We start from the raw sequence: 18,328 nt of genomic DNA on the forward strand, positions 1-18,328 counted from the left end.
CTGAACTGCAAAGGTTAGAAACTCCTGGCTTCCCACTTGTGGGCACATCAGTTTTTTTTAGCTTGATAACATTATTAACAATACCATGTTAGCTAAGAAGATAGTATATTTAAATTAATAAAACCATGCATAACTACTGTTTTTATCGACTGAACAACTTACAAAAAAATAGCAAAATAGACTACCTCCTAAAATTAGTTTGAGATGAAGGTGTCACAATCTGTGCATTTTTTCAACTGCTCTTGAAACAGAGGGATGAAGTTGCTGGTTACATTCCATCCTGTAATAGTCTGGCTCCGGCATACTGTGGCTCCAATGTAATGCAGAGCTCCTTTCACAGACCTCTGGCAATGGACCTGAGGCCAGACTGTAAACCAATCCCTGTCCCACCAATGCACAGGCCATACAATGTCAACTCCTTTAACCAGGCTAACAAATCCTTGTGTAATCACCAAATCAGAATAAAGTTTTACTTTAGACCCAAACAAGCCTTAGAATAGATGGACCAAATAAAATGTCAGTTTTAGGAATCTCAGAAATAATAAAGCTCCCAACTCATCTATTTTGTTTAAATAGATCATTGGACGTTGTTTAATGTCCTTTAGGGAAGGAAATCTGCCATCCTTACCTGGTCTGGCCTACATGTGACTACCAAATAGACCTGTTGGATTTTAACCTGGTGTTGTTAGACTTCTTACTACATGTGGCTCCAGACCCATAGCAATGTGGTTGATTCTCAACTACCCTCTGAAATGGCCTAACAAGGCACTCAGTTTCAAGGGCAACTAGGGATGGGCAATAAATGCTGACCAGCCAATGACACCCATGTTCCATGAATGAATTTTTTTTTTTTAATTCTTCTGGTTTGTGACCGATTGTTAATTAGTATTTCAGATCCATCGGTTTCTCATATCACCTGAAAGCAGTGACAGATGCAGTTTAGAGAGATTATAAATGAAACTCTGTTTGTCTTCTGGTTTGTATTTCAGCACCAGGCAAGATGATTTTGTTGTCCTGCATGAAGCAGACTATGACAGTGTCCTGGAGTCCATCTTCAAAACCGAATTTGTTAGTCTTCTGTGCAAACGAACCGAGGAGTTAAAACATCAGAAATTACAGCTCAATTTTGGTGACACGTAAGAAAACACCTTGTTTGTTTTTCCTTCTTTATTCTTGTGATCAAATAATTCAGGCTACAAATGACTGTGAAAATAGGATATGAGATCACCTTATCTGCTGTGATAATGAATATCAAATTACAATAACTCCTGGACTTTGGATTGCATGTGTTGTACACGGTTAACAGTTAGGGCGACACGGTGGCACAATGGGTAGCACTGCTGCCTCACAGCGCCAGGGACCCGGGTTCAATTCCGGCCTCGAGTCACTGTCTGTGTGGAGTTTGCACGTTCTCCCCGTGTCTGCGTGGGTTTCTTCCGGGTGCTCCGGTTTCCTCCCACAGTCCAAAGATGTGCGGGTTAGGTTGATTGGCCATACTAAATTGACCCTAGTGTCAGGGGGATTAGCAGGGTAAATGTGTGGGGTTACGGGAATAGGGCCTGGGTGGGATTGTGGTTGGTGCAGACCTGATGGGCCCAATGGCCTCCTTCTGCACTGTCGGGATTCTATTCTATTCTATTATAGTTTGTCTTATCATTTTTATATTTCTTTGTCCTTTCCCAGTGCCCCATTCATCCAACCCTGAACTAAATCTGATTCATCTCTAAGTAGCTACCGGTGACATTCTGCAGCCCAGTAGAAGGGTCTCCCCCCCCTGCTAATGATGCTCTACACCTCCACATTATCAAATCCATGGCAGTAGCACAGAATCAACTCGAGTTCTGCTTTTATTCCCTACCGCCTGTCCTCTGCGGTTTTATAAATGGGTGAAAAAATTATCACAGAGGAACCAGTTATTCAGGCAACCAATAGGCTGGAGTTTATGATCAACATAAACCACAGTAGCAAATTTTAGGCAAATAAAAATACAGGAAGCAAATAACAGCAGTCATAGTAGCTTAAGACCAGAACCAAATGTTCTGTCGGAGACTCAGAGGGTGGTGTTTTCCGGCCACACTCATCCCAAGGCCAGAAATTCCCATCTGAGGTCAACGGACCTTTGCATGGTCCACTGAATTTTCTGTCCCCCCCCACTATGATTCCCATGGAGGGCAGAACGGGAAAATTCTGTCCATAGAGTCATTGGCCAGAATTCTACCACCCCGCCCGCCACAGGAGGTTCGATTCCAGCCTCGGGTCACTGTCTGTGTGGAGTTTGCACATTCCCCCCATGTCTGCGTGGGTTTCCCCCGGGTGCTCTGGTTTCCTCCCACAGCCCAAAGATGTGCGGGTTAGGTTGATTGTCCATGCTAAATTGCCCCTTAGTGTCAGGGACTTTAGCAGGGTAAATACATGGGGTTACAGGAATAGGGCCTGGGTGGGATTGTTGTCGGTGCAGACTCGATGGGGCAAATAGCCTCCTTCTGCACTGTTGGGATTCTATGGGAATCAGAGCGAGAGAGAGAGGCGGACCATGGAGAGGTCCGCTGAGCTCGGGCGGGATTTTCCAGTTTTGGGGCGAGCAAGGCCAGAAAATCCCACCTATAGAGTCCTCGAAATATACAGCATGGAAACAGACCCTTCGGCCCAACTCATCCATGCCGACTAGGTTTCTTAAACTGAACTGGTCCCATTTACCTGCGTTTGGCCCATATTCCTCTAAACCTTTCCTATCCATGTACCCGTCCTAACGTCCTTTAAATGTTGTAATTGTACCCACCTCTACCACCTCCTCTGGCAGCTCATTCCATAGACGCACCACCCTCTGTGTGAAGAAGTTGCCCCTCAGGTCCCTTTTAAATCTTTCCCCTCTCATCTTAAACTTATGCCCTCTAGTTTTGGACTCCCCTACCCTGGGGAAAAGACCTTAGCCATTCACCTTATCGATGCCTCTCATGATTTTATAAACCTCTATAAGGTCACCCCTCATCCTCCTACACTCCAGGGAAAATAGACCCAGCCTATCCAGCCTCTCCTTATAATGTGGGGCGGCACAGTGGTTAGCACAGCAGTCTCACTGCGTCAGGAACCTGGGTTTGATTCCCGGCTTGGGTCACTGTCTGCGGAGTCTGTACGTTCTCCCCGTGTCTGCGTGGGTTTTCTCCGGGTGCTCCGGTTTCCTCCCACAGTCCAAAGACGTGCTGGTTAGATGCATTGGCCATGCTAAATTCTCCCTCAGTGTTACCCGAGCAGGCGCCGGAGTGTGGCGATTAGAGATTTTCACAATAACTTCATTGCAGTGTGAATGTAAGCCGACTTGTGACAATAATAAATAAACTTTTAACTTACTTTAATTCAAACCTTCCAGTCCCTGTAACATCCTATTACAGTAACAGGTGAGTTTTATTTTCCTGTTAAAGCAGTGAACATAAATCATTTATAACCGTAATAAAATAAATGTAAGTTTATAGTTTCTACCGGGCATTGTGTATGAGACAGTCAGCTTTATTCCATGAATGTATTAAACGGTGTGTAAATTCTAAACTAATCTGTAGAAATATGGATATTAACCTGAAGGTAGCTTCCAAATGAGGGTAATGGATGATATTCGTGGATGCAACATGGAAGTGAACTCAGCAGATTTGAATCTAATCCAAACGGATAGAAATAATTTTTTTTGTAGAATCCTGACAGTGCAGAAGGAGGCCATTCAGCCCACTGAGCTGCACCGACCACAATCTGACCCAGGTCCTATCCCCGTAACCCCACATTTTTACCCTGCTAATCCCCCTGACATGACACTAAGGGCAATTTAGCATGGCCAATCAACCTAACCCGCACGTCTTTTGGACTGTGGGAGGAAACCCATGCAGACACGGGGAGAATGTGCAAACTTCACACAGACAGTCACCCGAAGCCGGAATTGAACCCGGGACCCTGGCGCTGTGAGGCAGCAGTGCTAACCACTGTGCCACCGTGCCGTGATTTCTGGGCTTTAGGATCCCAGACTGTGCAACCGCTATGGTGCACATTCCGGAGGTCTGGTCCACATCTGTAGTTAAAGGGGCAATGTACAGAGCTTCACAGTGGATGGTGTACATGGAATCATAGCATGGCTACAGCACAGAAAGAGGCTGTTTGGCCACTCGTGCCTGTGCCAGCCTTTTGCATGAGTAAATCAGCTATTCCCACTCCTTACCCTTTCCTGCAAATTTCTTCACTTCAGATCCTCATCCAATTCCTAACGCCCTTCATGTTTTTGGACACAACTATCAGATCTCATCTCAACCTTCTCTGCCCTAATGCGAACATCCTGTCCACCCACATAACTGAAGTCCCCCACCCCTGAAGCCAGTCTCATAAATATTTTCCGTAACCTCACTAAGGCCTTCATATCTTTCCGAATGCGAGGTGCCCAGGATTGGACTCTGAGGCCGAACCAGACTTCAATAAAGGTTCATCATAACTTCCCTGCTCCTGTACTCTGTGCCTGTATTTATAAAACCAGCCAAATTCCTGCCTATCCACTTCCATCACATTCCGCAGTAACGTCTTGCAACCAGGGCTGCTGTTTCTTTCCCTAGAATCATCATAGAATCCCTACAGTGCAGAAGGAGGCCATTCGGCCCATCAAGTCTGTATCGACCACAATCCCACCCAGGCCCTATTCCTGCAACCTCACACATTTATCCTGCTAATCCCCCTGACACTAAGGGTCAATTTATCATGGCCAATCCACCTAACCTGCACATCTTTGGACTGTGGGAGGAAACCGGAGCAGCCAGAGGGATCCCACACAGACACGAGGAGAATGTGCAAACTCCACATGGACAGTCACCCGAAGCCGGAATTGGACCCGGGATCCTGGCACTGTGAGGCAGCAGTGCTAGCCACTGTGCCTGCGTGCTGCCCTTAGGTAGTAAACTGTGTGTTTAATCAGTGATGCAAAGCTCATCATTCGTAATGTGGATAGTTTTGAGGAATGATTATTTCCTGCTGCTTTTAATTGTGGTGCTTTGTTTGATTTTGTTAACAGCATACAATTCAAAATCAAGAAAGAAGGCTGGGGAGGAGGTGGCACTCGGAACCTGATCTTCAGCAGATGCCAAGGGGAGATGGCAGTGGTTAAACCTGCCGGAAAGACACTTAATATCAGTATCGGAGATGGCTTACCCAAGAACTCGAGTAAGTTGGTCTGCCTAGTTCCTGATGAAGGACCATTAAAAGGAATTGCTTGCTGTGTCTGCTAAGGTTCCCAAACAGGGTTGAGCATTGATTGTGAGAAAAAGGACTGTTCCAGTCACAGTGGAACTCACCCGCCTTAAGCAATGAATACATTGCTGGTGGCGAGTGCTGAAGATATGGGAGCACAATAGGCCAACCAATCAAAACATGTTAACTATGCTTTAATGTTTATGCTTATGCTATGAATAGTCATTCACCCTTTGACATAAAATATTAAATGGTGAATAAATGAGTATTGTGCTGCCAAATATCAATCCTTCTCAAGTACTGAGCTTTTCTGTTTCAATTCTGCTGTCATCACCGCTTCCTCGAAAAACCCATCCTTGACACGCCTCTTTGCAAACTATCATCCCAACTCCAACCTCCCTTTCCCCTCAAAGACCTTGAAAATGCCTTTGACACTCAAATTCCTGCCCTCCTTTTTAACACCACTTCAGTTTGAACCTCTCCAGTCTGTTTTCCCACCCATGCCATAACACTGACGCTTCCCTTATCAAAACAATAAAGGACATGCAACGTGACTGGGACAATGGAAAACTATCCTCCACCCCTCCCCCCTGCCCCTCTCCCCCCCCCCCCCCCCCCCCCCCCCCGCCCCACCCTTGACTTGTCTGCACCCTTTGACACAGTTGATGATGGGATCTTCCTCTAACACCTTTCCTACATTATACAGTGGATGGAACTGCCCTTGTCTGGTTCCATTTCTGTCCATTCTGTTACAACCAAAGAATCACTTGCAGTGGCTTCTGTTCCCCTCCTGCACAGTTACCTCTGGAGTCCCCATTGGATCCATCCTTGCCCCCTTTCTATTTCCCATGTAGACGCCGCCCCTCACCTGAAAATACAGTGTCAGTTTTTACATCTACTGTAGCTCTACCGTGTCACCACCTCTCTGGTGCCATGAATATACCATGTTTCTTGTTTGACAACCAGTACTGAATGAACTGAAATTTCCTCCAATTAAATATTGGGAAGGCGAAGTGAGTGTAATTTTAACTCATTCAAAACCCAGCCACTTACAAAGAGTTAAAATTGGTCCCATTGTCTCCAGTCGTCCTCACAAACTCCAGCCACTGTCTCCATCCCTCTCTCCATGGCCTCTGTTTGATAGTGAACCAGATCATTCACATTCTTGATGCCCTATTTGACCTGAAGTGAACTTCCAACTCCATCTTCACTCCATCGCCAACGTTGCATACTCTCTCCTTCATAACATCACCCGTCTCTGCTGAAACCCTCCTTCATGCTGTTGTTACTTCTGGACTCAAAAATTCCAATATTCTCCTGGCTGACCTCCCATCTTCCACCCACTGTAACCTTGACTTCATCCAAAGCCTTCATATCCTAATTCAAACAAAGTGCTGTTCACCCATCACCCCTGTGCTCACTGACCTACATTGATGCCCAGTCCAGCAAAGCCTGAATATTAAAATCTCATCTTTGTTTTCAAATTCCACCATGCACTCACCCCATTCTATGTCTATAACCTCCTCCAACCCTAAAACTCGTTGAGACCTCTGTGTTCCCCAATTTTTATCGCTTAACTCTTAATGGCTATGCCTTTGGCTGCCTAGGCCCTAAGTTCTATAATTCCCCAGTTAAATCTCCTCATCTCTTTATCCTCTTTTCTGACACTCCTTAAAACCAATCTCATTGACCAAGGTTTTGGTCACCTGTCTTAGAATCATAGAACCCCGACAGTGCAGAAGGAGGCCATTTGGCCAATTGCATCTGCATTGACCCTCCAACAGAGCATCTTACCTAGGACCAACCTTGACCTATACCCATAACCCCACACATTTACCCCGCTAATCCCCCTAACCTACACATCTTGGGACACTAAGGGTCAATTTATCATGGCCAATCCAGCTAACCGGCACATCTTTGGAGTGTGGGAGGAAACGGGAGCACCCGGAGAAAATCCACGCAGACACGGGGAGAACGTGCAAACTCCACATAGACAGTCATCCAATGTTGGAATTGAACCCGGATCCCTGGCATTGTGAGGCAGCAGTGCTAACCACTGCGCCACCATCCTGCCCAAGAAGTCTCAGCATCTGTTTATGCAGCTCAATGTTAGTTTTTTTATGATAACACTCCTGTGAAGTGTAGTCTAATGGGTTAATAGAATAGTTATGGAAATGAGTTATGTGGACCATGATGCAACAATGACATCAGCAGTCATGTGTTAGACACTTGGGAGAGAGGATGGAACAGTCTATATTGATGATTAACTTAACTTATATATAGGCCAGCATCTTACCACTGTTCACACCGGTGGGATTTTCCCATCCCGAATTCTCCAACCTCGCTGCAGCGGGAGCGTGGCATTAATGGGCAGGAAGATCATGCCTCTAGTGTTAATAAACCAGTTTGAATTAACCACCAGAGTAAGACTCCAGTCTCTCTACATTAGATAAGCCACACATATCGACCATAAGACCAACAACCATGTTTGCAGTATATGAAACGTGAAATGCATTGGGGAGTTTTGTTATATTAAAAGCACAATATGATAGGAATAGAAGTAGGCCATTCAGCCCATCACGCCTACTCTGCCATTCAATATGATCATAGCTGATAGAACATTTCAGCGCCTTTTATACCAACGATGCCATTTCCCTTATGGTAAAGCTCTTAAGCTGTACTTTTTGATCAAAGATCAGTTCGGTTTGATTACTTGTTTTTCTGCATTTTATATACAATTTTTTTGAGTCCACTCTTCCTCTGCTTCCGACTCGCCCTGGGATGGAGGCAGGAGATGATCACAGGAATCACAGAATTGTTACGCCACATTGTTACGCCTTCTCCCCATAACCCCTTTCGGATAATAACCCAAATCCCTCGAATACCTCAACTGAACCTGCCTCCGCCAAACTTTCAGGCAGTGCTTTCTAGATCTGCTCACTGTGTGAAAAAGTGTCTCCTCGTGTCTCCATTACTTGTTTTGCCACTGATTTTAAATCTGTGCCCTCTCCGTCTCTCTCCTACCACCAAAGTGTGGAGATGCCCGTGTTGGACTGGGGTGGACAAGATGACCTTCCATCAAAGTGGGAACGCTTTCTCCCTATCCACTCTGCTCCGACCCCTCATGATTTTGAATACATCAATCAAATCTCTTCTCAACCTCTTCTCCAAGGAAAACAGTCCCAATCTATCTATCCATCACCGGGTGGCACAGTAGTTAGCACTGCTGCCTCACAGCTCCAGGAACTTGGGTTCGATTCCCGGCTTGGGTCACTGTCTAAGTGGAGTTTGTACATTCTCCCCGTGTCTGCGTGGGTTTCCTCCAGGTGCTCCGGTTTCCTCCCACTGTCCAAAGATGTGCGGGTTAGGTGCATTGGCCATGCTAAATTGTCCCTTAGTGTCCCGGGATGCGTAGGTTAGAGGGATTAGCAGGGTAAATATGTGGGATTATGGGGATAGGGCCCATAGGGTGGGATTGCTGTCGATGCAGACTCGATGGGCTGAATGGCCTCCTTCTACACTGTAGGGATTCTACGATTTACAGTTCATTTACTTTGCTACATTGGATATATTTTAAGCAGAATGTATCCATGGTTTTCATGTCTCAGACTTTAAGATGAGCGGGTGTATTTGCTAACCCAAAACTCTTGATTTCATTCACTCCACCTGCTCACTGTCTTTTCACAGTCGGTTCCACTTTCCTTACAACTAATTAATTTCCAGCCCTTCGCTGCTCCCACTCACCCTTGCAAATCCTTCCCTTACATGACCTAGCTTCTCACCTACTTCCCGACAATGCTTCCTTATAAAACTGAAACGTGCTGAGTGAAATTTTGCGGTGTATAATTATTCCGCAGCTGACACCGTATTGCAACTGGCCACGTTCTCTTTGTGAGGCACTAACATTTTCCTTCTCTCCTTTGTGACAGAGCCAACAAGGAAAGGTGTTGTAGAGAGCAGAGGGGTTACAAAACATCCTCCAACTAGATCTGCCCCGCCACCGCCATCAGGTAACAAGTGGTGAAAAAGAATCAAGAAGTGTAAATCAGTGAGGCTGGACAAATGCAACAGCCCCTTTGACTTTTTCATGGTGGAAATAAGTGGCCAAGTATTTCCTCCATTTGTAACAAATGATAAATTAATTCTATGCAGCAGTGTTTGTGGCTCTGCTGAACATCCAGCCAAGATTAACAAGCAGCACCACTGCTGAAATCTACCCATGTTACTAGCAGCTTACAGAGTAATGCACGTACCTGTGAGGTTTGCCTATGATCTGCTTGCAGGATCTCAGAACCCATACCTCACCGTGGGCTTGTACAGTTCCGACCTGATTACATTTTACTTGCCTCGTGATTTCGAAATGCTAAGCAGGGTTACGTAAGATGAGCTTAACAATCGCCCGCTACCTTCAACCACTCGCCTCACCCCCCACCCTGCCAACTACAGCAGAATTTCAAAGGACTGTCTTTCTAACAGTTACTATTTTTCCTACTTAAGGGCAGTGTCGGAACGGTGCACCAAGATTCCCACAGAACAATCAAATCAAACAGGAACAAACCTATTCCAAACTCATGAAAGGCCCAAGAGTGTCTGCAGTCAGTTCCGAAATGCCTTCGCTGCCAAAACAAGGTGCAACGACTAAAGCAAGAAGAACAACAAACAGCAATGCTAACATGGAGTTCATGCAAGTGCCGGATCAAGGAGCTGCGGGGTAGGTGACAGAAAACCCAACATGGCAATAATTGGTTGCTAAATATGGCAGGAAAATGGGGATGAGGAGCATATCAGCCATGATCGAATGGCGGAGCAGACTCGATGGGCCAAATGGCCTAATTCTACTCCTATGTCTTATGACCTTATGATTGGTCCAGCACAGTTAACATTCTCCGGCCACGCGTGCCCCAGGACCTGAAATTCCCACCAGACTTTTAAATGGTCCGCCAAATTTTCCGTCTCACCTGCTACGATTCCTGCAGCGGGTGAGATGGAAAGATTTTGGCCCACGTGTATCCCCGAATCGGAATGTTGCAGCTTCAATCATACAAACAAAATATCCTGGAAAAGCTCAGCAGGTGGGGACTCCACACAAGGGCTGTCCCTTGAGGCATTTATGGATGGGCAAACATTACTGTTGCTGCCAACATCATCCATATTGCATGATGTTGGTCGACTGGGTCAAAATCCTGGAACTCCCTTCCTAACAGCCTTGTGGGTGTACCTACTTGGATTACAGCGGTTAAAGGCAACAGCTCACCACCACCTCATCAAGGGCAATTAGGGATGGGCAATAAATGCTGGCCTAGTCAGTAATGCCTACATGCCATGAAATAATAGTCATAGAATAGAATCATAGAATCTCTACAGTGCAGAAGAGGCCATTCGGCCCATCGAGTCTGCACCGACTCTCTGACAAAGTATCTTACCCAGGCCCTCCCCCCCTTCACCCTCTCCATGTAACTGCACACATTTACCATCTAACCTTCAGACCATGGAACACTAAGAGGCAGTTTAGCATGGCCAATCCAATCTTTGGAGTGTGGGAGGAAACCGGAGCACCCAGAGGAAACCCATGCAGACACGAGGAGAATGTGCAAACTCCACCCAGTCACCCAAGGCCGGGAATGAACCTGGGTTCCTGGTGCTGTGAGGCAGCAGTGCTAAACACTGTGCCAGCATGCCGCTCAGGATATTTTAAAAAATAATAATCATAGCATCATAGAATCCTACAGTGCAGAAAGAGGCCATTTGGCCCATCGAGTCTGCACCAATCCCAACCAGGCCCTATTCCAGTAACCCCACATATTTAACCTCCTAATCCCCCTGACATTGAGGGGCAATGTAGCATGGCCAATCCACCTAACCCACACATCTTTGGGCTGTGGGAGGAACACAGTAAGAGTTTTAACAACACTAGGTTAAAGTCCAACAGGTTTATTTGGTAGCAAATGCCATATTGGCATTTGCTACCAAATAAACCTGTTGCTCTTTAACCTGGTGTTGTTAAAACTCTTACTGTGTTTACCCCAGTCCAACATCGGCATCTCCACATCTGTGGGAGGAAACCAGAGCACCCGGAGGAAACCCACGCGGACACAGGAGAACATGCAAACTCCACACAGACAGTAACCTGAGGCCAGAATTGAATCCGGGTCCCTGGCGCTGTGAGGCAGCAGTGCTAACCACTGTGCCACCACGCCGCCCCCAGAAAATGTGGAGAAACAATTCTTTAGGGTGCATTGAATTGATTGGAATGTCATGTGATTAATGTATATTTGTAGAATGCAAAGAAGAAGAAGTTTATCTCAGAGGCCTTTGCCCGGCCGCCCACACCCACAGACGCAGCGGCCCAGATGCCGGGCACTTTATCAGTACACGGGTCAGGATGTGGACGAAATCAGCTTCAACGTCAACGATGTCATTGATATTGTTCTCGAAGGTGAGAGTATGTGGCCGTTATTAAAGGTAATGAATATAAATTTCCTGATCACTGCAGCTGGAAAGCCAAGAGCTGGCCATAGATACAAAGCAGGAGGCAGAAATGATGGCGCATCTTTCTTCTCAATGGTCTGTTTCTACTGCTTGGGAAGGTGAAAAATTCCATTCTTATGTGGCCACAAGCAGAACAAGCAACTGCTGCTGAGGCCCAGCTCCCTGTTACATTTCATTACATTATTGTCGTCTTCAAAGTAAAAACATTAAAATGCTGCAAGGGCAAAAGGGATGTCTCAGTACCTGAACAGGAAAAAGACAAGTTAGGGAACTTCAGTTTGTGTCCTTCACATTTCAGATTCCCAGAATATGCCGTTTCTTTCTTTTTGTTGCAGTGTTTGCTGATAGACATTTTCGAGTAGCAATGGGAGGATTTTTCTTTTATTTTTTGCAACTGTTTTAGACTCTAAGGGCTGGGTTTTGTGCAGCCCGCTGGGGGAGGGGGTGGGGGGGGGGGGGCGGCATCTATGGCAACCGGGCCCACTTAATGGTTGGAGAGGCCCCCGTGCCAGTCTCCCAGAAGCGGGAAACCGTCCCCTTCGAGGGTGGAGGGAGCTGCTGTGGGAATCTCAGTGACGGGCGGCAGAATGTCATTAAAGATTATCAATACACCCATTAACCCCCGAGCCCATCGGAATTTAATGCTGGCTCTCGGATCGAAAGGAGGCCACATGAAACTCTTGCGTCTGGTCAGGTTTTGCTTCCTGCGCGGTTGGGAGTGAGGTGGGGCGGGGAGAGGGGGAGAGGTTGGTGCGGGGGGGGGGGGGGGGGTGGCTCGGGGGGAGCTTGTGTTGGTGGGGGGGTTGGTGGTGATGGCTCCCTCATGATCGGGCGCTTGGCGCACGATCAACCCACCTGGCGCTGGGCCTCTGGTCTCTGGAAACGCCCTGCCTTTGCCTCCAGCATCCTTACCCCCCTTCCCATGGTCCTCACCCTATGATCCCTATTCTGCCTTCACCCCTGATGACCCAAGGGATCCCATCGTGATCCTAGGCCTCAGGTGGGTACGTTGCCACCAGCAGCCGCCCCTCCCGCCGGCACTGCTGGCATGAGAAGCTAAGAGCCTCTGAATGGTTGGCAGCTGTCAACAGGCGGGACTTCTGCCTCCAGGAGCCTCAATGGCGGGCGAGTCCTGACGGCAGCCGGTTAAGTGATCAAACGGGATTTGATTCTGCTAGGCCTTCACTACAGAGCTGACGGGGCTTCCCTGCGGTTCTCCAGCCGGTGGGCATGGCCCTCCATCGCCCTCACAAAATCCCAGCCTCAGTGTCCGCAACGTATATCCCTAAAACTCCAAACTTCCAGGGGGACCTTTCTCTCATCTGTGAACAGCACAACTGTAGCTCAGGCCTAAATCTTCTGGCCCCGTCTGCCATGTGGGCGGGACGGTAAATATAACGGGCAAGACTAAGGTCCATTGACTTCGGCTGAGAATTTCCTGTCCCTGGGTGGGTGGCAGCGGAAAATCCCACCCTCGGATTCAAACTTATGATATAAAGTGAATCGATTTACCCATAGAAATCGAAGAAAATAAAGAAAAGTAATCTGACGTATTTACTTACAACAGGAATTATACTGCCCAGATCCTCAAGAGAAAAATCAACACATGTCCATAAGCTCACAGATGAGCACCAATCTGTTACAATTTTATTTTTACGTATGCATTTTCCCCCATCTTTTCTCATTCCTGTGGGAGCTACACCTGACTTGAAAGTTTAAAACTATGGGCGGGATTTTAGGTCCTCGCTCGACCCGAAGCCGTAAAATCCCACCTCGAGGTCAATGGGCCTTCCCACTGTCTGCCCCTCGCCCGCTCCGATTCCCGTGACAGGCAGGGCAGTAAAATTCTGGCCTATTTCTCTCTGATTTGTAGAGTTCAGTTTACTGAAGTGTCTCTGGAAATAATATCAGGGGTTTCTGGATTTAAATAACTTACCACTCAATTCAAAAAGAGTTGTCAAGCATACACGATCCGGGTCAATCATACAGCATTGCAAATGGCCTTGGCCCTCCCTGCAAATTCCACTGAGATATCCTTACAAGTACATAGTAGAACATACATCATTCTGGAATGGTATGTCCGGAAAACGTTCCATATAAGATCATTCATACTTGAATTGTGTCAGAGTTCTACTTCCTGTTGGAGCCGAAGATCTTTCAGTGGGAGTTACTCTTCAGTTTAAAAGCATCTTGAGTGTGACGTCTCTAGTGGAGAAAGCTGGATTCTCAGGTAGGGAAGCGATAGGGCCTGGTTTCCCTTCTGTCAGATCCAAATGTGCTCAATCCAAATGTGCTAATCACGCCTTATCCACAACACGCCATGGGTATGGCACCCTTCAGTCTCTGTGACCCTGGGTACGGCTCGGTATCATTTACATCAGTGGCACTGTCCTGTTCAAATTTACCCCCGCCTACATTGTGACTGGATTTAAAAGGATGTCCACTCAGTAAAAACTAATTAATACTGGTAAAATAATTAATTTTCTCTGGCGAGCCAGAATACATGGTGGGCAGGATATTCTGCACACCCGCCGCACGTTTCGTGGCAGCAGAGGCGACCCGCCATTGGCCGACGGTGGGATCTCCCAGGCCCGCCGTTGTCAACTGGGTTTCCCGTTGAATGCACCCCTCGCTGCCAGGAAACGTGCAACATGGGTGCGCCATCAGCGAGATCTGAAGATCCCGCTGGCATGAACGACCGGAAAGTTGCTATTCTGATCTCTGAGGGAGAGGTTTGGTGGACAGGCGGTGAATGTGGACATGTGTGCAAATCTGATGAATTCACTGAATTTTCCAGATCCGTCAGGATGGTGGAAGGGTCGTCTACATGGAAAGGAAGGGCTGTTCCCAGGAAACTATGTGGAGAAGATATGAACTCTTGTGGATTCGGTTCCGAATTTTACCGGACTGGAAAATAAGGAGCGCCATTGGACAGCCTGTGTGTCAGAGTGATCATCTTAAAGGGGACTTTTATTCAGAAACAACTTCATTGTCAATACGCATTGATAGGAAGGAACATAGGAAGAGGACTAGGCCACTCAGCCCCTCAAACCTGTTCCACCTTTCAATCTGTATTCTACCTTCTTCTGCCTTCCATTATAAGAATAAAGCTGCTTATAAGTTCAGTTTAAACTGGGGTTTTATAGTAACAATTTATTACTGAAATAACTCAGACGCTGGTATCTTTTCACCAGGTTCACTTTATTTACAAACTTATCTCCACTCCTAAGAGTGCTTCAGGTACAAAGTCAGAATCTGGAGTGTTAGTAACCCTGACACTCCTCAATATGTACACAGGTGAGGCTCCCTGGTTGGGCAGGCAATCATTACCTCAATCAGGGAGCTCATACTCCAAGAGGCCAACCTCATGGACCTCTATAAGGTCATTACAATAACTAGTAACTAAGTCATTGCTAGATTAAGTGATAAAAACCCTTGTTTAGAATGAAGCCAGCAGCAGTTTTGTCCGCACATAAATACATCTTTCGGCCTTTACTGACTGGCAGCGATAAGGTGTTATAAACAAATGAAGCTCAGCTAAAGCTATTGAGTTAGCATAACTTATTTGCTTATCTTTTCTCTGTTGGCATACAACACACATGCCTTAAGCTTGATAGGATAGTGTCATCCTCACAAATCACTCAATAAGAATGTCCCCATTTGAGGTAGATTTGTGTTATCTGTAACATAGCATGAATCGGGCGCATTAAAGCCAATTAGTAGCAGTACTTCAATAGTGTTTTCCCTGCTTCTTACATATTAAAATGTAACATGAGTTACAAACGGAAGCACAGACAAATTAATGGGCAAAATGTCCATTTGACTGTTTACTTAAAGAGATAATACTCAGGAATTGGTGCACTGAACCTAGTTCATCTGTCCTTATCCCCTTCCCTTCCATTTCCTGTTTGTTTGCTGCCCCTTGCCAAGATCACCCAAAATCATCAGGTTGCACAAGTGTGCTGACAGTACCCAGTGCTCCCTCACTACCACCTGTCTTGATCCCTCCATTGTTGCCTCAGAGCATGAGGGATCCAGGTTCAATTCCAGCGTTGGGTGGCTGTCTGTGTGGAGTTTACACGTTCTTCCCATGATTGCAAGGGTTTCTTCCGGGTGCTCCAGTTTCCTCCCACACTCCAAGCATGTGCTGTTAGGTGGATTAGCCATGCTAAAGTGCCCCTTAGTGTCCAAAGATGTGTACATTAGGAGGATTGATCCTGCTAAATCCCCCCTTAGTGTACAAAGATGTATACCTTAGGTGTATTGGCCATGCTAAATTGCCCCTTAGTGTCCAAAGATGTGTACGTTAGGTGGATTGGCTAAATGCGCAGACTTACAGGGGGGAGAGTCGAGGAAAAATGTTTTTTTTTAGAGTAGGTGCAGACTCGATGGGACGAATGGCCTCCTTCTGCACTGGAATTCAATGGTCTATGGATGAGTAGAAATTTCCTCCAACTAAATATTGGAAATACCAAAGCTGCTGCCTTCAGTCCCTCTCCCTGGTAACTGTGTTCACAACCTGTTGTCATATTTGACTCTGGGATAAGCGTCCACGCCATCACCGAACATAACTCCTTCCAACTCAGTAACATTGCCCAACTTCCATCCCCAACGCCTCAACTCATCTGTTGCTGAAACTCTGATCCATTCCAATGCACTCCTGACAGGGCCTCTCATCTTCCACCCTCCCAAAATTTGAGCTCATCCAGAACTCTGCCGCCTGTTTCCTAACTTGCAACAAGTCCCATTAACCCCGCACCCCTATGCTAGTTGATCCACATTGGCTCCCAGTCCAACACAGTCTCAGTTTTAAAGTTCTCACCCTTTCCTTCAATTCTCCCTATGATTTCACCTCCCCCACCTTCCATATCTCTGTAACCTCCCCTAGCCTTACAGTCCTCCTTTGCATTCTTTATTTTACTCGCTTGTCAACGCTTTCAGCTGCCTAGATCCTAAACTCTCAAACTCCCTCCCGAAACATTTTTGCCTCTCTACCTTTAAGACACTCCTTATAAGCTACCTCTTTGACAAAGCTTTGAATCGTTTGATCCAGTATCACTTTTCAAGTGCCACATTTTGATTGATAATGCTCCTATGAAGTGTCTTTGTTCTTTTACTGCATAAAGGTGTTGTACTGATGTAAGTTGTTGTAGTAAAGGATGAATCAAAGAAGGAAAATACTGAAGCCGTCCGCTCATGAAACCATGTCACTTTAACTGGGACTGATTTCATTTGGGCGGCACGGTGGCACAATGGTTAGCACTGCTGCCTCACAGCGCCAGGGCTCCGAGTTCAATTCCGGCCTTGGGTGACTGTGTGTGTGGAGTTTGCATGTTCTCCCCGTGTCTGCGTGGGTTTCCTCCGGGTGCTCCAGTTTCCTCCCACAACCCAGAGATGCGCGAGTTAGGTTGATTGGCCATGCTACATTGCCCCTTAGTGTCAGGGGGATTAGCAGGGTGAATAGGGTTACGGGGATAGGGCGTGGGTAGGATTGTTGTCGGTGCAGGTTCAATGGGCTGAATGCCCTCCTTCTGCACCGTAGGGATTGTATGATTCTATTCTATGAGACAATAGATATTGTCCCCAACTGTTTCAATTCTCACAAAGCCAGACTTATTTCCTTTACCCACCTTATCCCGCAGAATACAGGTTAAGCAATATTAAAGACAAATCAAGATGGAACAAGTTATTGGATTAGGTCCAGTTCTCAGACCTAGCATTATACAAAATGTAAGCCCATTCAAAGGTTTAATTTAAAAACTAAACTTTGGGTGTGTGCCGATGTTTTAAAAAAGTTCTTACTGCACACCAAACAAGGCAAAAATGATTGGATCAGTCAGGTTTTTATGCATTTCAGAGTCACAAGGATTAAGTTTTCAATTTCTACCTTATTCATCTTTATGAGAACTCTATACTAGATTTTCATTTGCAAGGGGATCTGCAAGATTTTAATGATAAATAATACAGCAACAATTTGCATTTAGCTGATGTCTGTAATATAGGTAGATTTCCCAAGGTGCCGATGAGCCACACAAGGTTTCCTTGAGCCACACAAGGAGATGTTAGGACAGGTGAACAAAAACCTGTTCACAGAGGTGGAGCACCAGCAATGAAAACCAGGGATGTGAATCACTCAATATACAAGGGAAAAAAACTATTTCAAGTCCAACATGAAACTGAAACCCTAGTCTGTTGCCTAAACAGCGATCGCTGTTCAGTCTACTGCCAGGAGCATATCTAATGCTTCCTACTATTGTCGATAACGACTGTATATTTACTAAATGAGGTGACACTGTTACTTCCAAAGGCACAGAAGAACTCCAGATGTAGCAGTGTCAATGGCAACTTTTCCTCGCCATGGGGGTGCTGAAGATATACTCTATTGTTCGAGGTCAGCCGAGTCCTGTATGGCCCTCAGATGAAAGCAAAATGTTGCGGATGCTGGAATCTGAAACAAAAACAGAAAATGCTGGAAAATCTCAGCAGGTCTGACAGCATCTGATGAAGAGTCATCAAGACTTGAAACGTTGGCTCTATTGCCTCTCCACAGATGCTGTCAGACCTGCTGAGATTTTCCAGCATTTTCTGTTTTTTGTCCCTCCTTAGACATTCCTTCAGCTCATGCACA

At 46.2% G+C, this 18,328-nt stretch overlaps 1 protein-coding gene across 2 annotated transcripts in view; it reads left to right on the forward strand.

The window, feature by feature from the left end:
- Positions 1-15,007, forward strand: part of myo1f (myosin IF) — a 178,599-nt gene extending 163,592 nt beyond the window's left edge. The window contains exons 23-28 of one of the 2 annotated variants that reach the window (XM_078198412.1): positions 990-1,136; positions 5,036-5,184; positions 9,141-9,221; positions 9,709-9,922; positions 11,490-11,647; positions 14,498-14,829. In XM_078198412.1, coding sequence (XP_078054538.1) covers positions 990-1,136; positions 5,036-5,184; positions 9,141-9,221; positions 9,709-9,922; positions 11,490-11,647; positions 14,498-14,574 — 826 coding nt within the window. In that variant the 3' untranslated portion in view covers positions 14,575-14,829. Of the gene's footprint in view, positions 1-989; positions 1,137-5,035; positions 5,185-9,140; positions 9,222-9,708; positions 9,923-11,489; positions 11,648-14,497 lie in introns of both variants that reach the window. The other variant, XM_078198411.1, reaches the window with a different exon arrangement.
- Positions 15,008-18,328: the final 3,321 nt, after the last annotated feature.

The sequence above is a fragment of the Mustelus asterias genome, chromosome 26, assembly GCF_964213995.1.
Source record: "Mustelus asterias chromosome 26, sMusAst1.hap1.1, whole genome shotgun sequence".
NCBI classification, from domain to species: Eukaryota; Metazoa; Chordata; class Chondrichthyes; order Carcharhiniformes; family Triakidae; genus Mustelus; species Mustelus asterias.